The sequence below is a fragment of the Mixophyes fleayi genome, chromosome 1, assembly GCF_038048845.1.
Source record: "Mixophyes fleayi isolate aMixFle1 chromosome 1, aMixFle1.hap1, whole genome shotgun sequence".
Classification (NCBI taxonomy): domain Eukaryota; kingdom Metazoa; phylum Chordata; class Amphibia; order Anura; family Limnodynastidae; genus Mixophyes; species Mixophyes fleayi.
In genome coordinates, this window is record NC_134402.1 from 461878742 (window position 1) to 461906275 (window position 27534).

At 45.9% G+C, this 27534-nt stretch overlaps 1 protein-coding gene across 1 annotated transcript in view; it reads right to left on the reverse strand.

The window, feature by feature from the left end:
- The window catches only part of NPR2 (natriuretic peptide receptor 2), a 187403-nt gene that overhangs the window by 81000 nt on the left and 78869 nt on the right, over positions 1-27534 (reverse strand). The window contains exons 4-9 of the mRNA XM_075187390.1: positions 23818-23953; positions 22226-22320; positions 6206-6338; positions 6049-6133; positions 5761-5881; positions 3186-3260 (exon numbers count right to left, since the gene is read on the reverse strand). Coding sequence (XP_075043491.1) covers positions 3186-3260; positions 5761-5881; positions 6049-6133; positions 6206-6338; positions 22226-22320; positions 23818-23953 — 645 coding nt within the window. The remainder of the gene's footprint in view (positions 1-3185; positions 3261-5760; positions 5882-6048; positions 6134-6205; positions 6339-22225; positions 22321-23817; positions 23954-27534) is intronic.

Here is a 27534-nt window from a genome sequence, read left to right on the forward strand (position 1 = left end):
AGAGACATACCGAGAGTGAGACGTACACACCGAGAGTCGTACAGAGAGTGAGACGTACACACTGAGAGAGATACCGAGAGTGAGACGTACACACTGAGAGAGATACCGAGAGTGAGACGTACACACCGAGAGACATACAGAGAGTGAGACGTACACACCTAGAGACATACCGAGAGTGAGACGTACACACCGAGAGACGTACAGAGAGTGAGACGTACACACTGAGAGAGATACCGAGAGTGAGACGTACACACAGAGAGACATACCGAGAGTGAGACGTACACACCGAGAGACGTACAGAGAGTGAGACGTACACACTGAGAGAGATACCGAGAGTGAGACGTACACACAGAGAGACGTACAGAGAGTGAGACGTACACACTGAGAGAGATACCGAGAGTGAGACGTACACACAGAGAGACATACTGAGAGTGAGACGTACACACCGAGAGACATACCGAGAGTGAGACGTACACACCGAGAGACATACCGAGAGTGAGACGTACACACCGAGAGTGAGACGTACACACAGAGAGACATACCGAGAGTGAGACGTACACACTGAGAGACATACCGAGAGTGAGACGTACACACTGAGAGACATACCGAGAGTGAGACGTACACACCGAGAGACATACAGAGAGTGAGACGTACACACCGAGAGAGATACCGAGAGTGAGACGTACACACTGAGAGAGATACCGAGAGTGAGACGTACACACCGAGAGACATACAGAGAGTGAGACGTACACACCGAGAGAGATACCGAGAGTGAGACGTACACACTGAGAGAGATACCGAGAGTGAGACGTACACACCGAGAGACATACAGAGAGTGAGACGTAGACACAGAGAGACATACCGAGAGTGAGACGTACACACAGAGAGACATACAGAGAGTGAGACGTACACACTGAGAGAGATACCGAGAGTGAGACGTACACACAGAGAGACGTACCGAGAGTGAGACGTACACACCGAGAGACGTACCGAGAGTGAGACGTACACACCTAGAGACATACCGAGAGTGAGACGTACACACCGAGAGACATACCGAGAGTGAGACGTACACACAGAGAGACATACCGAGAGTGAGACGTACACACCGAGAGACATACAGAGAGTGAGACGTACACACCGAGAGACATACCGAGAGTGAGACGTACACACCGAGAGACATACAGAGAGTGAGACGTACACACCTAGAGACATACCGAGAGTGAGACGTACACACCTAGAGAGATACCGAGAGTGAGACGTACACACAGAGAGACATACCGAGAGTGAGACGTACACACCGAGAGACATACCGAGAGTGAGACGTACACACCGAGAGACATACCGAGAGTGAGACGTACACACAGAGAGACATACCGAGAGTGAGACGTACACACCTAGAGACATACCGAGAGTGAGACGTACACACCTAGAGACATACCGAGAGTGAGACGTACACACCGAGACATACGAGAGTGAGACGTACACACCGAGAGACATACCGAGAGTGAGACGTACACACCGAGAGACATACCGAGAGTGAGACGTACACACCGAGACATACGAGAGTGAGACGTACACACCGAGAGACATACCGAGAGTGAGACGTACACACCGAGAGACATACAGAGAGTGAGACGTACACACCGAGAGACATACCGAGAGTGAGACGTACACACCGAGAGACGTACAGAGAGTGAGACGTACACACCGAGAGACATACCGAGAGTGAGACGTACACACCGAGAGACGTACAGAGAGTGAGACGTACACACTGAGAGACATACCGAGAGTGAGACGTACACACCGAGAGACGTACAGAGAGTGAGACGTACACACTGAGAGACATACCGAGAGTGAGACGTACACACCGAGAGACATACCGAGAGTGAGACGTACACACCGAGACATACGAGAGTGAGACGTACACACCGAGAGACATACCGAGAGTGAGACGTACACACCGAGAGACATACCGAGAGTGAGACGTACACACCGAGAGACATACCGAGAGTGAGACGTACACACAGAGAGACATACCGAGAGTGAGACGTACACACCGAGAGACATACCGAGAGTGAGACGTACACACCGAGAGACATACCGAGAGTGAGACGTACACACCGAGAGACATACAGAGAGTGAGACGTACACACCGAGAGACATACAGAGAGTGAGACGTACACACCGAGAGACATACAGAGAGTGAGACGTACACACCGAGAGACATACAGAGAGTGAGACATACACACCGAGAGACATACCGAGAGTGAGACGTACACACCGAGAGACATACCGAGAGTGAGATGTACACACCGAGAGACATACCGAGAGTGAGACGTACACACTGAGAGACATACAGAGAGTGAGACGTACACACCGAGAGACATACAGAGAGTGAGACGTACACACCGAGAGACATACAGAGAGTGAGACGTACACACCGAGAGACATACCGAGAGTGAGACGTACACACCGAGAGACATACCGAGAGTGAGACGTACACACCGAGAGTGAGACGTACACACCTAGAGACATACAGAGAGTTAGACGTACACACCGAGAGACATACCGAGAGTGAGACGTACACACCGAGAGACATACCGAGAGTGAGACGTGCACACCGAGAGACATACCGAGAGTGAGACGTACACACCGAGAGACATACCGAGAGTGAGACGTACACACCGAGAGACATACCGAGAGTGAGACGTACACACCGAGAGACATACCGAGAGTGAGACGTACACACTGAGAGACATACCGAGAGTGAGACGTACACACCGAGAGACATACCGAGAGTGAGACGTACACACTGAGAGACATACCGAGAGTGAGACGTACACACCGAGAGACATACCGAGAGTGAGACGTACACACTGAGAGACATACCGAGAGTGAGACGTACACACCGAGAGACATACAGAGAGTGAGACGTACACACCGAGAGACATACCGAGAGTGAGACGTACACACTGAGAGACATACAGAGAGTTAGACGTACACACCGAGAGACATACCGAGAGTGAGACGTACACACTGAGAGACATACAGAGAGTGAGACGTACACACCGAGAGACATACCGAGAGTGAGACGTACACACCGAGAGACATACGGAGAGTGAGACATCTACAGTGTGAGAGTGACAGACAGAGTGTTTATTAGAAGGACGGTGTAGGATCATCACCTTGAAGTGTCCGGTATTAGCGAATATTTGATATTTTCCATGGGCTGTCATCAGAGAACCATAGCTGGAGCCTCTCTAGGACAGAGCGAGACCGTCACACACAGAGCTGGACTGTCACAAAGATGTAAACTAGCAGAACATAGTGACAATTGCTTAAACAAACCAAATTCTGAAATGACTTTCTGTGTCTTTATTCCAGGTCCCAGAGTGTCAGTGTGTCGTTATACCGGGTCCCAGAGTGTCAGTGTGTCGTTATCCCGGGTCCCAGAGTGTCAGTGTGTCGTTATCCCGGGTCCCAGAGTGTCAGTGTGTCGTTATCCGGGACCCAGAGTGTCAGTGTGTCGTTATCCAGTACCCAGAGTGTCAGTGTGTCGTTATCCGGGACCCAGAGTGTCAGTGTGTCGTTATCCGGGACCCAGAGTGTCAGTGTGTCGTTATCCGGGACCCAGAGTGTCAGTGTGTCGTTATCCGGGACCCAGAGTGTCAGTGTGTCGTTATCCAGTACCCAGAGTGTCAGTGTGTCGTTATCCAGTATCCAGAGTGTCAGTGTGTCGTTATCCAGTACCCAGAGTGTCAGTGTGTCGTTATCCAGTACCCAGAGTGTCAGTGTGTCGTTATCCAGTACCCAGAGTGTCAGTGTGTCGTTATCCGGGACGCAGAGTGTCAGTGTGTCGTTATCCGGGTCCCAGAGTGTCAGTGTGTCGTTATCCGGGACCCAGAGTGTCAGTGTGTCGTTATCCAGTACCCAGAGTGTCAGTGTGTCGTTATCCGGGACCCAGAGTGTCAGTGTGTCGTTATCCGGGACCCAGAGTGTCAGTGTGTCGTTATCCGGGACCCAGAGTGTCAGTGTGTCGTTATCCGGGACCCAGAGTGTCATTGTGTCGTTATCCCGGGTCCCAGAGTGTCAGTGTGTCGTTATCCCGGGTGCCAGAGTGTCAGTGTGTCCTTATCCAGTACCCAGAGTGTCAGTGTGTCGTTATCCGGGACGCAGAGTGTCAGTGTGTCGTTATCCGGGTCCCAGAGTGTCAGTGTGTCGTTATCCAGTACCCAGAGTGTCAGTGTGTCGTTATCCGGGACGCAGAGTGTCAGTGTGTCGTTATCCCGGGTGCCAGAGTGTCAGTGTGTCCTTATCCAGTACCTAGAGTGTCAGTGTTTCGTTATCCAGTACCCAGAGTGTCAGTGTGTCGTTATCCGGGACGCAGAGTGTCAGTGTGTCGTTATCCCGGGTCCCAGAGTGTCAGTGTGTCGTTATCCGGGACCCAGAGTGTCAGTGTGTCGTTATCCAGTACCCAGAGTGTCAGTGTGTCGTTATCCGGGACCCAGAGTGTTAGTGTGTCGTTATCCGGGACCCAGAGTGTCAGTGTGTCGTTATCCGGGACCCAGAGTGTCAGTGTGTCGTTATCCGGGACCCAGAGTGTCAGTGTGTCGTTATCCGGGACCCAGAGTGTCATTGTGTCGTTATCCCGGGTCCCAGAGTGTCAGTGTGTCGTTATCCCGGGTGCCAGAGTGTCAGTGTGTCGTTATCCAGTACCCAGAGTGTCAGTGTGTCGTTATCCGGGACCCAGAGTGTCAGTGTGTCGTTATCCGGGACCCAGAGTGTCAGTGTGTCGTTATCCGGGACCCAGGGTGTCAGTGTGTCGTTATCCGGGACGCAGAGTGTCAGTGTGTCGTTATCCGGGACCCAGAGTGTCAGTGTGTCGTTATCCCGGGTCCCAGAGTGTCAGTGTGTCGTTATCCCGGGTCCCAGAGTGTCAGTGTGTCGTTATCCAGTACCCAGAGTGTCAGTGTGTCGTTATCCCGGGTCCCAGAGTGTCAGTGTGTCATTATCCAGTACCCAGAGTGTCAGTGTGTCGTTATCCGGGACGCAGAGTGTCAGTGTGTCGTTATCCGGGACCCAGAGTGTCAGTGTGTCGTTATCCGGTACCCAGAGTGTCAGTGTGTCGTTATCCGGGTCCCAGAGTGTCAGTGTGTCGTTATCCGGGACGCAGAGTGTCAGTGTGTCGTTATCCGGGTCCCAGAGTGTCAGTGTGTCGTTATCCAGTACCCAGAGTGTCAGTGTGTCGTTATCCAGTACCCAGAGTGTCAGTGTGTCGTTATCCGAGACGCAGAGTGTCAGTGTGTCGTTATCCGGGACGCAGAGTGTCAGTGTGTCGTTATCCAGTACCCAGAGTGTCAGTGTGTCGTTATCCGGGACCCAGAGTGTCAGTGTGTCGTTATCCGGGTCCCAGAGTGTCAGTGTGTCGTTATCCGGGACCCAGAGTGTCAGTGTGTCGTTATCCGGGTCCCAGAGTGTCAGTGTGTCGTTATCCCGGGTCCCAGAGTGTCAGTGTGTCGTTATCCGGGACGCAGAGTGTCAGCACCCACCAGAACACACTACGTGCACTACAACACCCACCCACACACACTGTGCTGTACTACAGCACCCACAATGTTGTACTACAATACACACAGACACACAAAGCTATAGTATAGCACACACACACACTATAAATAAAGGGAGGGGGTATATGGAATTATTCTTTCGGTTATTGGTGTTGGGGCAATTATGGAAGGGTAAGTTACAAGGGTCTCTCACTAACGACAGCGTGAGCCGGCTCCCAGCACATTTGTGGTTACGTTCAGAATTCCCAAACTGCAGTTCTTCCCATCGGATCCTCCACAGCATGCTGGCCAGTTCCTTCTCCAACATCAGCTTCCTGCAAAAGTCAGAATATCCCATTTATCCTGAGGAAACTCAAAAACATTTTCTCCCATCATTCAAATTAGGGAAATGGCCAAAAGTCCAGGAGGGGGGTGCACACTGTGTTTTTGTGTCCCCCCCAGAGACACCTGCCTTGCACCCCACACCCGGGAAGTCACTCACCTCAGTATAATGATACTCGCCATCCCGAACATAAGCAGGGTGATCCCTGCACCAAGAGCCACCATGCCGAACGTGGAGAGAGGCGCTGGGAAAGAGAGACATAATGTGATCTACGCCAGCACCAGAAGAGACAGCAGTGAGACTGACTGGGACTTACTCTTCACACACATGGGGTCCTCCGTATCAAAAACACATGGGGGGTTGTCTATTGGGGGAGAACCCTTCAGCCACAAGATGGGGATTCCTGTCCAGTTAATTTGCTTTGTTATCCCATCATAGTGTCCAACAACCTATAGAAGAAAAGAGACAGCCAGAGTCATGTCACAGCTGATTAACACTAATGTCATAGCTGAGTAATACTGTGATGTCATAGCTGAGTAATAGCGGATGTCATAGCTGAGTAATACTGTGATGTCATAGCTGAGTAATACTGTGATGTCATAGCTGAGTAATACTGTGATGTCATAGCTGAGTAATAGCGGATGTCATAGCTGAGTAATACTGTGATGTCATAGCTGAGTAATAGCGGATGTCATAGCTAAGTAGTAACGTGATGTCATAGCTGAATAGTAATGTGATGTCATAGCTGAATAGTAATGTGATGTCATGAGGACATAGCTGAGTAATAACATGACGTCATAGCTGAGAAATAACATTATGTCATAGCTGAGTAATACTGTGATGTTATGGAACTACTGGGCTGAATGAGAGGTGCAACACTCTCTTCCCACATTATTTGCATTATAATGTTCCCCCCTCCTCCTGTTTCTGAGAGTTTTTCATGGTATTTTCTGGCCTGCGGAGAGACAACAGCAAAGTGGGGGATGAGGCACAGTGGTGGAGCAGAGCAGGAGAGTACAGCAGGGGGAGTACAGTGGGGGGGTACAGTGGTGGAGCACAGAGGCGGACCACAGCGGGGGAGTACAGTGGAGGAGTACAGGGGTGGGGTACAGCGGGGGAGTACACGGGTGGAGCACAGTGGCAGAGTACAAAGGTGGAGCACAGTGGCAGAGTACAGAGGCCTAGCACAGAGGGGGAGTACAGAGGCGTAGCACAGCGGGGGAGTACACGGGTGGAGCACAGTGGCAGAGTACAAAGGTGGAGTACAAGGGTGGAGCACAGAGGTGGAGTACAAGAGTGGAGCACCCCAATCCTTATTATGGAAGCATTCAGCCAACACAAATACTTGGTTATGGAAATTTCCCCTCCCCTTCTCCAATCCATATTATGGGAATATATCCCCAACAACTAACACAAAGACTGGGTTATGGGAATATACCCCTCAATACTTATTATGAGAATATACCTGGGAGGGTTAAGACCACTTTTTAAATACACATATTTTAAATACATTTTAAATGTATTTAAACTCTGTGCCTCAGCACCAGAAGAGTAATACCGGCACCCAGCATTTAGTGGGTTAACCTCCTGCGCTGTGGAGTGAGTAAAGTATGGGCACTGCTGAGTAAAGTAATGGTCACTGCTGAGTAAAGTAATGGTCACTGCTGAGTAAAGTAATGGTCACTGCTGAGTAAAGTATGGGCACTGCTGAGTAAAGTAATGGTCACTGCTGAGTAAAGTATGGGCACTGCTGAGTAAAGTATGGGCACTGCTGAGTAAAGTATGGGCACTGCTGAGTAAAGTAATGGTCACTGCTGAGTAAAGTAATGGTCACTGCTGAGTAAAGTAATGGTCACTGCTGAGTAAAGTAATGGTCACTGCTGAGTAAAGTAATGGTCACTGCTGAGTAAAGTATGGTCACTGCTGAGTAAAGTATGGGCACTGCTGAGTAAAGTATGGGCACTGCTGAGTAAAGTATGGTCACTGCTGAGTAAAGTAATGGTCACTGCTGAGTAAAGTATGGGCACTGCTGAGTAAAGTATGGGCACTGCTGAGTAAAGTATGGGCACTGCTAGGCGGTAAGTAACCGGTGTGGAGCACCAGGAAGGGTTAAGTTCCAGCGCAAGGTGCTGGGAGTATAAATGTATTTAGTTTCATATTGTTCACGTATTGATTTATGAGGTAATATACCATATTGGAGGAAACTTACTGTTGTAAGAAAGGAAGAAGGGAATCCCATGATAATGAAGTCTTTTCATCAGAGTGACCAACACATCTTTTTAGCCTGAATACACACCAGGGGGTCCTTACCTTTCTATCCTGTGTATTCTGTTCTAACAACATAGGGGCTATTTGAATAAAACAACAGCAGTAATTTGGTAAACCACAGATTGATGTGAATTTTGCTAAGTTTAAATTGCATTTATTCTAAGTCTAGAGAATTTTACATCCTGAGGTTAAACATCAGATGTAATATCGCAGACTCTGTGGTTCCAGGTAGGATCAGAGGGCTATGTTACCCCCAGCCAGCATGTTTGTCAGAAACAGTAAATAAGAGCTGTATTTTATCATTTAACCTGTAGTATACTATCTGAACATCTGGAAGATCACTAGTACCTTCAACTAGTGTGTAAAAGTCCTTGTAAGGACCCTTGAACAATAAACATCACTGCTTGAAGATTCTGCCTGACGCCCATTACCTGCTGTATCCTGTGACCAACAGATAAGAGCTTACACTCTAATCCCTTCTCCGGCTGTCCTGTGTTGCACTACCAAGCAGCTACCCAGAAGTAAGCGGTTACAGGTGCCGAGGAAAGAGCCTGGTGGTGGCAGCGGAATCCTCCAACAACTATTGCGCAGTTGGCATTCGCAAGTTGGCGAGTGTCTGGTTGCATCAGTAGGAGTGGTCAGTTATAGTCGGTTACTGATGTTGATAAAGCAATCCAGATGACCTATGTAACATCCCTCCTCCTTTCAACCTTTCCCCACAGACTGGGTGGCAAAGTGAGCCCATCCAGTCTCAGTTTATAACTTGTGGCAGCAGTGAGACCTGTTTCTGAGAGTCAAGTTACTCAAGTGAATAGTACCTGCAGCTCAGGCCAAATACAGCACAGTGTCCAAGCAAAGTATATCAAAATTCCTTACTCAGCAAAAAGGAGTGAAATAAAAAGGGCGTCGATGGCCTGAAATGAGCAGCACAGGTCAGCGGATGAGGTAGCTGACAGCAACAGAGACCAAGAGGGGACGCCCACGCCAATCCTAGAGGTACCTGCTGTAACCTCCAAGAACCCAGAACCTGGTCCCACAGAGTGAACCAGTGATGCAAGTTCAACATCCTGATGATTTTCTGTACTAATGCGGCCGCTGGAGTCCCTGGGACACAGAACAACTGAGGCGGAGTGGCTCCTTATTATCAAACTGTGGGGCAACAGGTGGGCACCACCTCCTGCAGCATCTTGCAAACAGTCATCTGCTGCGCCCAGGTTAGGGACCATCCTCTTTACAATGTTGGAGATATTACATCATTAACAGAATACAGAGAGAGAGAAATTGTGTTTATGGGGCATTCTACTAACCCAATAATCAATGATATAATTAAAATAGTAAATCTTTATTATTTATTTTTGAGAAAACTTGAAGCAAAATATTTTAAAAAAAATGAAATGAATTGAGTGAAAACAAACACCGTTAAAAAGATGCACCGTTAACAGACTGGAGCACAAACCAGGGTTTCCTTTAACGACTGAAATGCCAGCTCTCAAGCGGGTGTCCAGGCAACTACTTTGGGCAGTTTCTTCTTAATGAGATCTGTCAGGGGTTCGCTATAGTGCTAAAGTCTGGGGCAAGATGTCTGTAGTAGCCTGAGGTCCCTAAGAAGGCCAGTACTTGTCTTTTAGTTGTGGGACGGGGCCAGTCTCGGATTGCCTCTACCTTAGCTGGGTCTGGCTTAAACCTACCTCCTCCCACACGTTGACCCACCTACTGCACCTCTGACATCCCCATTTGACACTTGTCTGCTCAGATGGTCAGATCTGCCCACTGAATTTCCTCCAACACCTGCCTTACATGTTTCAGATTGTCCTCCCAGAATTTACTGAAAATGGTAATGTCATCCAAATAAGACTGAGTAAAGCCTTTATACCCTTCCAGCAGGTAATAAACCACACGCTGGAAGGTGGATGGCGCATTCTCATTCCAAACGGCATGGACTTAAACTCAAACAGACCAAATGGGGTGATGAACGCCGACCATTCTTGAGGCTCTGCGGTCAGTGGTATCTGCCTATACCCCTTGCTCAAGTCAATGGTTGAGATATACTTTGCCTCAGCTAATGCGTCTAACAGAGCATTAATGTGGGGCATGGGATAGGCCTCAGACACGGTCACCTCGTTCAATCGGCGGTAATCTACACAAAACCGTGTTGTCTTGTCCTTCTTGGGAACCAATACAATGGAGGATACCCATGGACTATGCGATGGCTGGATCACACCTTGCACCAGAATCTCCTGCACCTCATGGTATATACTCTGCTTGACCTTTGGTGAGATCCGATACGCGGGTTGCCTAATTGTCCTATGCTCACCATTTTCCACATGGTGCATCCCCAAGGAAGTCCAGCTGGGCTTTCTACTAAACTGAGTCGCAAAGGGCCACAGCACTGCCTCAAGCTGCAGGCACTCAAATGCTCATTCCAGCCCACTTCCTCTACACCACCTTCACCTCTTGCATCCGCGAGTTGGTCAGGTAGTGGATCACTTCCTGGTTCCTGAGTCAGTGAGCAGCAAACCGCAGCTACCAACTCCAAACGCCTGTGGTATGCCTTCAATATATTCACATGGTAGGTCCGCTGCCACCTCCTATTGCTATCAAATGACACCATGTAGGTGATGTCACTTAGGCGTTTCGTGCCTGTGTACGGTCCAGCCCAGGCAGCCTGGAGCTTGTTCTGGTACGTGGGCATCAGAAGAAGGATTTTCTGCCTTACCTCAATTACTTTGGCATGCGCGCCCTTATCATTCCAAGTCTTCTCTTTCTGCTTGGTTAGCCTGCGTGAACCCCATGAGATTCTCTAACTGCTCTCTGAGCTTTAACACATACCACCACACAGACATCCTTGGGGGGTAGACTCCTTTGGCACCTCCCGGTAAGCAAATAGGAGGTGTGGCCGGTAGCATTCCCAGTCCTTCCCTCCGAAGTTACAAATACTCATAGTATGTGCTTCAGATTGCCATTGTACCGCTCGCAAAGTCCGTTAGTCTGAGTATGATAGTGGGCAGTACAAAGTTGCCGGACTCCGACTTTGCCAGAGACACTGGACCAGTTCACTCATGTGTTCACTGTATCCCTTGATCAGTTAGGATCTCACTAGGCAACCTACCCCGCTAAATATTCCTAGCAGCTCGTTTGCTACCTATTCCACAGTGATGGAGGACAAAGCTACAGCTTCAGGGTACCTTGTGGCATAATCCACCACAGTGAGGATGTACCTCTTCTCCGATCTACTGGGCATAGACAGGGGACCTACTGTGTCCACAGCCACTCGCTGAAAAGGTTCTCCAATTATTGGCAAGGACTTGAGGGGAGCACGAGCGCTGGGGCGCTCAAGTCGCTAACACACATCACAGGATTTACAGTATGCCCAAAAGTCATCTGACATTCTAGGCCAGAAAATGTTCTGTGTCAGGCACTTCAGTGTTCGGTCTCTTCCCTGGTGTCCAGTCATAGGGATTTCATAGGCAACTGACATCAGTTGCACGAGAAAGCACCAGTTGAACTTGTTACCGGACTGGTCTATCCCAATCTACCTTCCTAGTTACACGGTACAGCAACCCTTTACGCCAGGTCACACACCCAACCTCCATCCCTGTAAAGTTGCCGCCAGCTTGGCACCTCATGCCTTCCAGCAAGGGATCAGAGAGCTGAGCTGCCCTGAACTCTATCCTGCTGCCCTTACTATTATCTAAGTCAGGACACTCTGCAGGGGGGTCTATGTTGGGGATACTAGGGTCAGTCAAAGTGAGGTCAGTCAAAGCGAGGCCACTGTGGTCAGCTATACTCACCGCTGGAGCTGGCATACTGCTCTGGGCAGGAGAATCACTGGGCACCCCATAAGATCATATTGGCCGGAGACAACATCCTCTGCATTGCTAGTGGACGTAGTCTTTACAGAAGCAAAGAGCTGGCTGGTTCCTGAAGAAATAGCAGCTTGAGTCTTTTCCTCTGGGATTGCTGATTCTGTGGTTGATGGTGTTAGCCACTGTCTAGCAGCTGTGGTCTTTTACTCTGGGGGCATCCACTTCCTGGCAGACTCCTGCAGCAGGTTGGCAAACTGCGGTGGCGTGAAGATTCTTGGTAAGGTCCCGGAACTTCAGACGATAGGTCTCTGGGGTAATAGTGTAACATTTAAGGAGTGCCCTTTTTTAACTTTATAATAGTCTGCACCTCACAATAGGCCTCCAATGCACGTCCTCGCAGTGTGGGCACCGGATGCTTAACCCATTCCTCTCTGGGTACAGCGTATAGCTTGCAGGTTCTTTCAAATACCTGCAGGTGCTCATCAAGATTCCCAAAATTAGGGCAAGATAGAGATGACAGTCCTAAACCACTAGGGGGCGCTATACCCCTGGACTGCATGTCTTGCGCCCCTTCCATCTTGGCACCATGCCTCGATGACCTGTACCTGCTCAGCTTCCGTTGCCTTGTCTCCTAAGGCCACCAGTTGGATCTTTAGCCCGGCTGCCCTGCGCTCATCATAGGACAGGGAGGATAATTGTGCGAGTATAGTCTGTTGATAAGAGATTGCTGCTGTCTGGGGGTCTGGTTCACCTAGCTCCTGGTCGTCAACTGGGCCGCTACCATGGTCACAGTTGCCATCAGTTTCCTCCGACTGGGTACCATGCTGTAGGTGCCATTCTTTCAGCAACTCTCTCATCTCCTCCCTGTTGGGCGAATGGCTGATGTCAATGCTCTTGCCACTGCACAGAATCTCATGGTCCGTCCAGGAACCGTTGGTGTAATCAGTCATCATGTGCGTTCTCCTGGCTGCAGTTATTCCTCTCCTGAATAACTCGGATCTCCTGACTGGTGCACGAAAAGCTGCCTGGGGTTATCACACCGCTTGCCACCAGAAATCTGTAACAGGATGGACCGTCTATGCCACCCAGTCTGTTGTTGCTGGGAACCGGCTGGGCTTACTTTGCTACCGTTCCCTTTCTTTATCCCAAATGTGCCCTCTAACCGCAGCAGGAGGGGCTTATGCTGCTGCCACAACTGGACTCCTTGCTAGTATCCAGAACCGTGTTCCTTATGGGTAACTGTCGCTACTAGTTTACCCCCTTGCTGGTGCACCTGACCTCTTCCTATAGATCAGGGTTGCTGTGGATGGATCCCCCCTGGCCTATCACACTGGCCAGAGCTGCTGGGTAGCTGGCAGAGCGGTGGTACCGGAAAACTGGGTCCATACCTCAGGACAGTCGGGAGTGGATTAGAGTTGGGACTAATCTGTTGGTCACTTGTCAAACAGATCTTTAAAGCGAGTGATGTTTATTTAGCTCCAGTAGTCCTAGCAAGGAAAGTTGACACTGGTTGAAGGTACCAGTGATCAGGTCAGGTGGAACAATAATGATACATTTCAGTACAAATTAGTGCTGTTTTATACAGTTTTGGACACAGCCTCGCATGGGGTAAGCCAGCCCCCTGAAGTCTGAGTTATTTTTAGTATCAGGATCCAATGTGTTTCCCCAAACATGGATTTAAATGCAATTTATACTTAACAAAATTTGCAGTAATCTGTGATATCCTAAATCACATTGATCAGAGATTTCCTTTCACTTTCACCAGGATACAGGTAACGGCTTCCTGCTGGCCTTCAGGACAGAGCAGGCATTTGACACTTCACATCAAAAGACTTAGTTAGCATTTCCTGCTATCAGCAAAACAGGCTCCCTCCCCACATATGCCTAATTGGAGATTTCCTCTAGCAAGGTTACAAAACATAAATGAATCTCTTCCCTGGCTCTGTCTCAGTCATAAATACATTTCCTATAAAAAAAAGTGCACACAATATAATTAAATAAGTACACTTTCAATACAAAGTATCAAGAATCAGGACATTTGCAAGAATATAAATTGACACACTGTGCTAATAATTTAAATATATTATTACAATAAGTTATTTATAGGTGTTCCAGCAACAGCATCCAATTAGGATCTTGAAGCAGTGATTTTTTTTTAGCTCAAGTTAGTTAGTTTGTGGTACTAGTGATCGCCAGAAAGGTACAGATGGAATAATACTACTACACTATATAGTCAAATAGTGCGTTTTTTTTACATATTTACACAGATACCCTGGTAGGAGGTAATTCAGCCGCCTGCACCTCTAACCAATCCAGGTGCTTTATACAGCCTGCACATAAATCAGCTAAGGGGTTTAACACCTTGTTTTGCAAAATTCACATTAATCTGTGATCACTTGCATCCTGAGTCTTACATACATAGGAAGTCTACCAGCCAGTCTAATTACCCCCCTGTGTTTTCAGGCTCAGAAGACATGTTGGTCACTCAGCAATGCAAAAGTCTAATTAACATGAGATTACCTGTCTCCAGACAGTTATAAAAAAACACCCCTCCACAAGTATGCTTAGTTGAGTTTTCCTATAGAAAAGTTACAAAACATAAACATGACATACAGTCATGGCCAAATGTTTTGAGAATGACACAAGTATTGTTTTTCACAAACTTTGCTGCTTCAGTGTTTTTAGACCTTTTTGTCAGATGTTTCTATAGTATACTGAAGTAACATTACAAGCATTTCATAAGTGTCAAAGGCTTTTATTGACAATTACTTTAAGTTTATGCAAAGAGTCAATGGGCCTGATTCATTAGCGATCTTATCTGCCATTTTGTGCAGATGGTACGAAAATCGTCTCTGCGCATGCCCAGAAAAGAGATATAAGAGGGAAAATCTGTTGGGTAAGTTAAGATTTTCTTAAGTTAAGATGAAAATCCTTCTTAAATGCACTTCAGAATTTCTCCGAACACTTAAGAAAAAGGAGTTGGGAAAGAGAGGGGAATGGGCGGAGATCGTACTGACTTAAGAAGATTAGGCGTTTACCTCAGGATCAGTCGGATAGATAAGAAAAAACACTTTCCGTTTTTCTTAACTTCATGCTTAAACTTAAGGGAGCTCGGAGTCATGTTTAAGTCCAAAAAAGCTATAGCAGCAGGACTGAATAACAAAACTAAACTGTTCAAACAGCATTGTTAAAACACTCACAACTAAATATGCACAACATACATCTTAATACTCTTCACTCAGATTTTTTTATTTTATATTAATGTCAAACATTAAACAATGTACTTTTTATTTTTAAAACAACCATGGTGGATGCACTGTTGTAATAATTTGCAATGTGAAGTGGTTGATGTGTAATATCTAAGAGATAACCTATACCTTGTTTGATATTTTTTTTTTAAGTGGCTAATAATACACTAGTATAAATAAAAAGCATTACAGTTTAATGTGTTAAAACTATATAGATAACATGTGCGAACATAAACCATGCGCACTCTTCCATAAGGGATGCATAGGAAACCCACACAAACATGGGGAGAATATTTAAACTCCACAGAGATAAGGCTGTCACTGAGGATTCGAACTCATGACCCCACTATTGGAAGATTCATTGTCTATCCACTAAGGCAACATGCATATGGAAGCAATAGATGCATGATATAGACTAGAACAAAAAGCTGAACAATATATCATTGCATGCAAGTCAAGTGCTATTGGCAAGCTAAAGTTTTATTGTGAAAAATGAACAATTGTAAACACAGCAACAGCGCGAAATAAGCCACAATACTATACTGTTGTAAAAGCAATGTTTGCTTAAAAAACTCATAATATAAAAAAATATGCGTAGCATTCACCTGCATGCACTTCTCTTATAACAATTTTTTTTCTTTTTTCATTTTTATGTCAAAATTATACAATGATCCTTGTTAGATGCACAGTTTTAAACATTTGCTATGTAAATTCATTGATGTATAATATAATAATAATAATAATAATTGGATTTTAATTTGTTTGTCATTTTTTGCCATTTAGGTGTTTTTTGCTTTTATCTGTGGATATTTTCTATTTGTTTGGATTCACTTTATTTTGAACAGCTGTTTGTCTCTGTTGTAGCTCCACACAAATTTCAACATGCAATGTAGGCATATTCCACAAAATGGGTCAGGAATCAAACTCATGACCCCACTGATGAAAAGTGGATTGTCTAACCACTAGGGCAACGTGCAGATTGGGCAATATAGACATTATATAGACTTGAATGACAAGCACCTTGTTTGAAAGTCCTATTAGGTAAAAATAATATGAATTTAACACCTAATAATTCACAATCATGAATATACATGCACGATACAATACTCTATAGACAGCAAACACCAAAACATATGCTAGCGTACTCTTCTATAAGTGACACATTGGAGTAAACCCACAGAAACATGGGGATATACAAAGTCCACACAGATACAGGCATGACTCTGGATTCGAACTCAGGACCCTACTTTTGGCAGCTGGTTCGTCTACCCACTAAGGCAAACTTCAGATTGAACCAAACATACAACACAACACAGGCACTAGTGGCAACCTAAAGTGTTAATGAGCATAATTGAATAAACAATTGCACACACCTTCTTAGAAACAGACATGAAGGAGCATGTTTTGTTTTATAAAAGAAAGTCTATGCTGATGCATCTAAGGATAATTTGCAATAAGAAATAAACACAAACATATTTTATAAATTTAAACCACAGATTTCCATAACCAGCGATGCATAGACCCAGCATCTGATCTCATCATCTGATACCACAGTGGGCCATACACCTGCATATACCTGTCTCATTACAATCCACTATAAAAGACTGCTTCATACACACTTGAAGTTGGTTAGGAGTCTATAGTGGAGTTTTCTGGTGTGGCTTTGTATAGTGGACTTTTATTTGTATTGAGAGTTATATTTTATCTTACTTTTTATAGACACTTTAAAAGTTTGTGTTTCTAAGACATTTTATGTCCCACAATAACAGTGCATCTCGATTTTCATACGTAATGTGCATTTTACATGTTTATCCATTCTTACCTACTTTTGAGACCAGCTGTCAGGGAGGGGGTCCGCCGAGGGGGCGTGGCCATGTGCGATGCATGTGCGATGCACCGTTAGGCTCCGCCCCTGTCAATCTTAAGAAATTCTGGACAAACGTAGCAGGGGGCGGGGCCACGATGCCGCAGTTAGCCCCGCCCCCACCATTTACAACAATGGGGAGATGCTGGTTCCGGGATTTTTGCCTGCTCTCTCGGGAGTCCGGGAGAACTCCCAAAAACTATGTGTTTATCTAACAGATCACCGGCCCTCCTGAAACTGTGGAGGCAGGCCACTTCAGATTCCAGGCTCATTTGCAAGGTAAAATATTTTTCTAATCTGGTTTATATCACACATTTAAAATTCTCTAACATCATAAAAATACAATTGTTGTTTGGTGAAAGGCCTGTTTCATTTTTCTAAACATATACAAATGCTTGCACCAGACCGTTTTGACTTAAAAAAATGTTTACCTTTGAAATCTGCAATTTTGAAATCGGGCTGTAAGGGCTGATTTTGCCCATGCTGAGATTATCAAATGTGAGTTTTATAGCCATAGCACTTATAAAAATAATGATGAAGCTTGGTTGTTAGAGTTTAGCTTAAAATAGACCAAACTAAAAGCTTTCATTGATGTACTGCCAGGCCTTAGCTGGGAGATGTCTGCCTCACCTGAAAAATATTCAGTAATCAAGCATAGTCTGTGTTAATCATATATCTGACTCACTATGTGAATGTTATTTTCTGCCCAAGTAAAGAACATTAAGTAAGTGTTGTGTTTATTTTTTTATTTTAAGGCAATCTGTTCTAATGGAGATATCTTACATTATCTTTCATTTTGAGGATAAGTGAGAAACAGACAGCATTTTAGTAAATAGCTAAATGTGTGTAATTTATTCACACAGACCTTATGACCCAGCATCAGCTGGAGCACAAAGGAGGTGCGGCCAGGATCATTTCATGGAGGAGGATCAGGACATGAAGGAGCTGCCTTTGCAGCATGTAAGTATCTATAGTTAACAATGTTAGTCCTTTTAGGTTATTGGGGGACCTGCATTATATTTAAGGCATCAGAAATTGTTTATTTCACAGCTTGAAAGTATAGGTGTGTACAAAGTACCCACAGTCAAGTAATATTTTGTTTCAAAATGGCCTAAGGTTGATTGCTTTTTATCTAATATTTTAAACTGATAAAGAAGACAGCTATTATGGGTTCCAGCATGAGCTGCATTGCAACACCTCTAACCAATGGGATAAAACCAACATGCATGTGTTTGTATTTGATATCTGTTATTGTGTCTTTTTACAAAGGAGTTTGTATTTTCAGTTTATTTTTTATTTTGTGTTTCATTTGATTACTGAAATTGTGTTTATAAATAAATATAAATACTTTTTTTTCCAATACTCATTCTCCTGTAACTCTCTGCTTCTTTGGACACTGTTGATCACCCTCTTTTCCTACACATCCTTCACTCCATTGTCCATCTAGACCCAGTTCTCTCCTGGGTCACTTCCTACCTCTCTAACCGCTCCTGTAGTGTACCCACCTCTGTACCCACCTCTGTACCCACCTCTGTACCCACCTCTGTACTCACCTCTGTACTCACCTCTGTACTCACCTCTGTACCCACCTCTGGCACATTCTCCCTTCCACTCTCACTCTCAGAGGTCTCACAAGGCTCCTTTCTTTTCTAAATGTTGTACTATAATATTGTACATATCTAGTCTTGGGGTAGTAATTTGGTCATTTGGCCTCCAATACCACCTCTACGCTGAGGACACACAAATGTACTTTGCTTTCCCTGACCGATTTCTTTCAGCACCATCTGTTGTAAACCACCTTCTTTCTGCATTCTCCCCATGGATGTCACAACGATACCTAAAGCTCAACATGTACTATATAGAGCTCATTATTATCCCTCATGCCAGAGTCACCAACTGGCCTCCAATCTCCCTCACTGTCAATAACATCACTATTATACTCTCAGTAAGTTTGAGGATTGAAGGACCAGATTCATGAGGCAAATTATGGCCCAATAAATGTGTTACTTTGTTACTTTGAACCTCGTCAAACCCATATCACAAAGTTATGTTTTAAATTACAGACACATATTTTAAACCATAAGTAAATTACTGTCTGCTTTTAATGGTAGTTACCACAAAATGTTACACTTTATGTCTACACTTACATTTACAACGCAGCTAGGACCAAAACTACCACACTCTTAAATCTAGTGTCTGTTATCAGGTGGCTGTAATTGCGAATAACGGAGTACAATTCCCATCGGTTCGCCATGTTTGCTAGGATACGAGGAATGAAGGATAAGCCGACATTTTGCACAAAGATATGGAAGAGATCCGCGAGTGACGTGAGCTCGTCCGCAAGTGCTCTGAGAACCAATCACAGAGCAGAGTACAGAGACAAAATGAGGGCAAGTACTTTTGCTGGGCGTGAGCTGCGTGTTCTTGCTCAGGGAATGTACAGTATGCCCGCAGCAGGTATATATCTAACGAGATTATATTGCGGGCATACCAGAGGATGCGCCGCTACATTTGGAGGCGATTTCACCGCAGGCGCTCCATCATCCAACTGCAGAGGCGATGGAGTAACGTGTGGCAGCAGCAGTCTCAGCTTCTGCAGGAGCTAAGGAAGGGGCTTGAGAGAAGTGAGTTCTATATTAATGGTGTAAAATAGTGTAATCCACATCATTTTTTTGAAGCAATTTTTAAAATTTTACCAAAGGACTATCTGTTGTTGCTGGGAACCGCCTGGGCTTACTTTGCCAACGTTCCCTTTCGATATTCCAAATGCACCTTCTTGCCACAGTAGGAGGGGCTTACAAATGCTGCCACCACTGGACTCCTTACCGGCTTCCAGTACCGGGTTTCTTCTGGGTAACTGACACTGCGAGTGTACCCCGTTACTGGTGTACCTGGGCTGGTATTCCTGACCTCTTCCTATGGATCAGGGTTGCTGTGGATGTATCCCCCCTGGCCTATCACACTGGCCAGAGCTGCTGCATAGCGGCAGAGCGGTGGTACTGGATGCTGGGTCCAAACCTCAGAAACAGCCGGGAACGGTTTAGATTTTGGGTCTAATCTGTAGATCACATGAATACAGCAATATTAAAGATGTTTTCAAGCAGGTCTTGAAGCAAGATGTTTATTTGCTTCAAGACCTGCTTGAAAATAAAGGATAATAATACCTGCCTAATAAAACCTGCCTAACAAATAAAGGATAATAATAATAATGATATTTGCTCACACTGGTTTGAGGTACCAGTGTGAACAGGTCAGATGTTGAAATCAGAAGAACACTTACATGCTCACACAGCTCATCTTTTATACAGTTCAGAAATAGTCTATTTTTAGAATCAGGATGTACCCTGCTTCCCAAAACATAGATTTACATGCATTTCCAGGCTAACAAAATTTATACTTATCTATGAAATTCACTCGGGGCAAAAGGCCACACAGTAACGACCCCCTGCTGGGCCTTTGGCCAGAGCAGGCATCTGACACTTCATCACAAAACTTTGTTAGCACTTCCGGCTATCAGACTTCCTTGCACATAGGCCTAATTGGAGGTTTCCACTAGCAACCTTACAAATCCTAAACAATGACACTTCCATACTAAATATATCCCAATACACACAAGACCTCCATCCACAAAGGCCTATTATATCAGATATATGCATCAGAAATAAGGCATATCCTTTAGTAAGGTGAAAACATGAAAAAAACTGTTTCTACCCTGGTCTCAGAAATAACGATTTCCTATCTCAGAATATATACAATATTAAAAATAAGTGCATTGGCAATTTATATAAATCAGCGCCCTGCGCTATTTCCCATTAAATAAATTGATACCATAAGTTATTTATGAGTGATCCAGTCACAGATGGCATATCTGACCTACCAGGAAGGGAAGCTGACAAGTGGGTGCTGAGAGAATGGGCACAGTCTACGCCCAGACAGATTGGAGCGGTGGAACGAAAGGTCAGAGAGACTAGTGCATTGAGCCGGAGAAAGACTATCCAGAAAGATGGGTCTAGTAGATTAAACCTCATATTTTAAGAAGGGGTATTGAGAGACTGCAACAGATTCAGATTTAATGTTCCACGAGTGATTACACTGGGGGGCCTGCGGGGGAGCTGTTCCTGCATGTGTTATTGTGTTGTCACTTTGTATTTTTGTAATGTTGTAGAAAGAATCTTCTAGTTGGTGTAACATGTATTCTGTCTTTATGCTAATTTAACTGCACCGTTTTATATAAAGTTATTATTCCACAAAAGAACTTTGAGAAAAAAGAAAGAAAGAAAAAGAAAGTGCAATCTGCAACAAGAATGACCCCAGTCTGGAGGTAACGTCCACCCCAGAGAGTGAGCTAAGATATATATTTCTGAATTACGGGCTGATTCAATAAGGAACGTAAACTGAAAACAATTTGCGGTTTGTTTTTTTAAATCGAGCATCCAAGCAGGTGTGTCCGTACGCAACAAGAAGAGGATCTCCAAAATGTTTCTAGTGGAGTACAGGCGCTCCCTATAGGGCACTTGCCGTATGTATACAGACACAATACACTGCAGGATACATATGTAAATATAAAGTCCCATCAGAACGTGTTTTTAAATTTATTTTAATTTATTTATATTTTTAGTTTTTTTATACATGAAATACATTTATCAGGATGTTAGCACGTGACCGTCATCACTAGTAATAGGGACTTACACCTGCCCTGTAGCTGATGTTAGTAATATGACTGAAAGACACGTACCTTGGAGATGCCTAAATCTTGAATTGGACGGATGTGAGTGCGCTCTACCTGGACACACCCTTACTGTACATCGCCTACTGCATCTGCCCCTTCCCTCCCTCGCTCCACTCATGAAATCTCAGGCTGTCGGAAGTGTCTATTACGTGTGAAGGTGAAGTGCATGAACTTATGTTCAATGGTGTAAAGTCCTTTTCTGAGCACACGCAGTGCAATGTTATACAAAATACGGCACGTATCGGCACACGTATCGGCACACGTATCGGCACACGTATCAGCACATGTTTCACGTATCGACACTTACGTTCCGTAATCAGGCCCTATATGAGCAACTGCTTTATATAATGTAACCTGTATTTTACGTTTCCTAAGGCTAAAATTCTTTTCCTCAGTGTTGACGCTACTCCCCATAACTTACCTCAAAGTGACCATCATCATAGTCCGCCATCGTCCAGAGGTCAAAGTCCGTGTTGCGGTCATTGTTCTTGTCCATGCTGACTGTGCCAGTGATACCTAAGACAGAAGGAATAATGCTGTATAATGAAATAGGTCCCAGAAACGTCAGTGATCAGTCGCAGTAATGGTCTTACCCGCAAACTAGAGACATTCATCAGTATGTCAAAGTGAATGAGCTCAGGCTGTCTAAATACACTACACACAGGTCCAGCACAAACTGCGTCGTTATATATTATTAATAAGTAATTATATATTGTGAAAATATACATATGCAAGAACAAAGCATTTGATACACAGCGTGAGGCCAGGAACTGTCTGCTTGATACATAGAATGAGTCCGTGACTGAGTTGCCTGGTGCATAGAGTGAGGCCAGGACTAGGCTGTCTGATACACAGAGTGAGGCCAGGACTAGGCTGTCTGATACACAGAGTGAGGCCAGGACTAGGCTGTCTGATATACAGAGTGAGGCCAGGACTAGGCTGTCTGATACACAGAGTGAGGCCAGGACTAAGCTGTCTGATATACAGAGTGAGGTCAGGACTAGGCTGTCTGATACACAGAGTGAGGCCAGGACTAGGCTGTCTGATATACAGAGTGAGGCCAGGACTAGGCTGTCTGATACACTGAGTGAGGCCAGGACTAGGCTGTCTGATACACAGAGTGAGGTCAGGACTAGGCTGTCTGATGCACTGAGTGAGGCCAGGACTAGGCTGTCTGATACACTGAGTGAGGCCAGGACTAGGCTGTCTGATACACTGAGTGAGGCCAGGACTAGGCTGTCTGATACACAGAGTGAGGTCAGGACTAGGCTGTCTGATACACAGAGTGAGGCCAGGACTAGCCTGTCTGATACACAGAGTGAGGCCAGGACTAGGCTGTCTGATATACAGAGTGAGGCCAGGACTAGACTGTCTGATGTACAGAGTGAAGTCGGGACCAAGCTTCTGATACACAGAGTGAGGCCAGGACTAGGCTGTCTGATACACAGAGTGATGCCAGGACTAGGCTGTCTGATACACAGAGTGATGCCAGGACTAGGCTGTCTGATACACAGAGTGAGGCCAGGACTAGGCTGTCTGATACACAGAGTGATGCCAGGACTAGGCTGTCTGATACACAGAGTGAGGCCAGGACTAGGCTGTCTGATACACAGAGTGAGGCCAGGACTAGGCTGTCTGATACACAGAGTGAGGCCAGGACTAGGCTGTCTGATACACAGAGTGAGGCCAGGACTAGGCTGTCTGATACACTGAGTGAGGCCAGGACTAGGCTGTCTGATACACAGAGTGAGGCCAGGACTAAGCTGTCTGATACACAGAGTGAGGCCAGGACTAGGCTGTCTGATACACAGAGTGAGGCCAGGACTAGGCTGTCTGATACACAGAGTGAGGCCAGGACTAGGCTGTCTGATACACAGAGTGAGGCCAGGACTAGGCTGTCTGATATACAGATCTCGGTGCGGTGCAGTAATAATCTGCAGTTTAGAATCTCCATAAAATTCACATTTTGAGGTTGTGAATGATGAACGTTTACATCTTCTCAGTCCAGCTTACCCTGGATGCTGCGCTCCTGGATCTTCTGTAATATCCGGATTCCATCTTTCTGAGATCCCCCTTCTTGTAGCGTCTCATTCAGAGCCTGGGCGTAGAGCAGCACCCCATCATAGAAACAGCCTGCGATAAGGTTCATCTGCGGAGTGATGTAGGTAGTTAGTGACTTGGGTGATGTGTATAGAGGAAGGAGCACAGAAATCACATAGAGATAGTATAGGTGGAGGAGGGGCGAGGACTGGGTGCACAGGGTCCAATGATGGGGCGAGGACTGGGTGCACAGGGTCCAATGATGGGGCGAGGACTGGGTGCACAGGGTCCAATGATGGGGCGAGGACTGGGTGCACAGGGTCCAATGATGGGGCGAGGACTGGGTGCACAGGGTCCAATGATGGGGCGAGGACTGGGTGCACAGGGTCCAATGATGGGGCGAGGACTGGGTGCACAGGGTCCAATGATGGGGCGAGGACTGGGTGCACAGGGTCCAATGATGGGGCGAGGACTGGGTGCACAGGGTCCAATGATGGGGCGAGGACTGGGTGCACAGGGTCCAATGATGGGGCGAGGACTGGGTGCACAGGGTCCAATGATGGGGCGAGGACTGGGTGCACAGGGTCCAATGATGGGACGAGGACTGGGTGCACAGGGTCCAATGATGGGGCGAGGACTGGGTGCACAGGGTCCAATGATGGGGCGAGGACTGGGTGCACAGGGTCCAATGATGGGGCGAGGACTGGGTGCACAGGGTCCAATGGTGCCACCATGGAGGTGACATAAGACAGGACGGAGACTCTGAATATTCATCTACTCATAGCTCCTTCATCTCAACTTCACAACTACATTGAATAATCTTTTCATATGTTCTCATATATCTACGTACTCAGTATACATCTGGGGTTCTGCATGGAAACCTTTAACTCCACGTACCGGAATTTGCAACACAGATTAATAGTGATACATAGACAACATGTTTTATGGACTGAGGAAACATCGTGTAACATAGTTGTCTCAGGTTTGGAGTAACATCTGTTACTGAAACATTAATAACTAGATTCATGAAGAGACAAAATTACTTTAACCAGCTAAAGGCAGGCATTATTTAAAGAGTAACAGCTCAAATATCATTACATCCGTCAATAGGATATATCAGGAGAATATTCAGCAATACACTCCATAAATGTACCAGCTGCAGTGCCCAGATATCTGTGCATCTCGTACTACATCCAGCGTAATACCTGTCCTTCCTCATCACATGACCATTGTATACGGTATTTGCTCATCACATGACCATTGTACTGTATGCTGTCCTTCCCCCCCTATCCCACTATTATCACATGACCATTGTATGCTGTCCTTCCCCCCCATCCCACTATTATCACATGAACATTGTATGCCGTCCTCCCCCCCCCTGTCCCTCTATTATCACATGACCATTGTATGATGTCCTCCCCCCTTGTCCCTCTATTATCACATGATCATTGTACTGTATGCTGTCCTTCTCCACTGGCCTTCCTCATTATCTGACAAGTGTATGCTGTCCAATTCCACTGCCCCACCTTATCAGATGACCATTATATGCTTTTCCTCTCAACTGCACCGAATCACATGACCATTGTATGCTTTCCTTCCCCGTCCCTCAATTATCACATGACCATTGTATGCTGTCCTTCCCCCCCTATCCCACTATTATCACATGACCATTGTATGCTGTCCTTCCCCCCTATCCCTCTATTATCTCATGACCATCGTATGCTGTCCTTCCTCTCTGTCCCACTATTATCACATAACCATTGTATGCTGTCCTTCCCCCCTGTCCCTCTATTGTCTCATGAGTCATGACCATTGTATGCTGTCCTTCCTCTCTGTCCCACTATTATCACATGACCATTGTATGATGTCCTTCCCCATCCCACTATTATCTCATGACCATTGTATGCTGTCCTTCCCCATCCCACTATTATCACATGACCATTGTATGATGTCCTCCCCCCCGTCGATCTATTATCACATGACCATTGTATGCTGTCTTTCCCCATCCCTCTATTATCTCATGAGTCATGACCATTGTATGCTGTCCTTCCTCTCTGTCCCACTATTATCACATGGCCATTGTATGATGTCCTCCCCCCCTGTCCCTCTATTATCACATGACCATTGTATGCTGTCCTTCCTCTCTGTCCCACTATTATCACATGAGCATTGTATGCTGTCCTTCCCTATCCCTCTATTATCTCATGACCATTGTATGCTGTCCTTCCTCTCTGTCCCACTATCATCACATGACCATTGTATGCTGTCCTTCCCCCCTGTCCCTCTATTGTCTCATGAGTCATGACCATTGTATGCTGTCCTTCCTCTCTGTCCCACTATTATCACATGACCATTGTATGATGTCTTTCCCCATCCCACTATTATCTCATGACCATTGTATGCTGTCCTTCCCCATCCCACTATTATCACATGACCATTGTATGATGTCCTCCCCCCCTGTCCCTCTATTATCACATGACCATTGTATGCTGTCTTTCCCCATCCCTCTATTATCTCATGAGTCATGACCATTGTATGCTGTCCTTCCTCTCTGTCCCACTATTATCACATGACCATTGTATGATGTCCTCCCCCCCTGTCCCTCTATTATCACATGACCATTGTATGCTGTCCTTCCTCTCTGTCCCACTATTATCACATGACCATTGTATGCTGTCCTTCCCTATCCCTCTATTATCTCATGACCATTGTATGCTGTCCTTCCTCTCTGTCCCACTATTATCACATGACCATTGTATGCTGTCCTTCCTCTCTGTCCCACTATTATCTCATGACCATTGTATGCTGTCCTTCCCCATCCCACTATTATCACATGACCATTGTATGATGTCCTCCCCCCCTGTCCCTCTATTATCACATGACCATTGTATTCTGTCCTTCCACTCTGTCCCACTATTATCACATGACCATTGTATTCTGTCCTTCCCCATCCCTCTATTATCACATGACCATTGTATTCTGTGCTTCCCCATCCCTCTAATATCTCATGAGTCATGACCATTGTATGCCGTCCTTCCTCTCTGTCCCACTATTATCACATGACCATTGTATGCTGTCCTTCCCCATCCCTCTATTATCACATGACCATTGTATGCTGTCCTTCCCCCCTGTCCCTCTATTGTCTCATGAGTCATGACAATTGTATGCTGTCCTTCCTCTCTGTCCCACTATTATCACATGACCATTGTATGATGTCCTTCCCCATCCCACTATTATCTCATGACCATTGTATGCTGTCCTTCCCCATCCCACTATTATCACATGACCATTGTATGATGTCCTCCCCCCGTCCCTCTATTATCACATGACCATTGTATGCTGTCTTTCCCCATCCCTCTATTATCTCATGAGTCATGACCATTGTATGCTGTCCTTCCTCTCTGTCCCACTATTATCACATGGCCATTGTATGATGTCCTCCCCCCCTGTCCCTCTATTATCTCATGACCATTGTATGCTGTCCTTCCTCTCTGTCCCACTATCATCACATGACCATTGTATGCTGTCCTTCCCCCCTGTCCCTCTATTGTCTCATGAGTCATGACCATTGTATGCTGTCCTTCCTCTCTGTCCCACTATTATCACATGACCATTGTATGATGTCTTTCCCCATCCCACTATTATCTCATGACCATTGTATGCTGTCCTTCCCCATCCCACTATTATCAC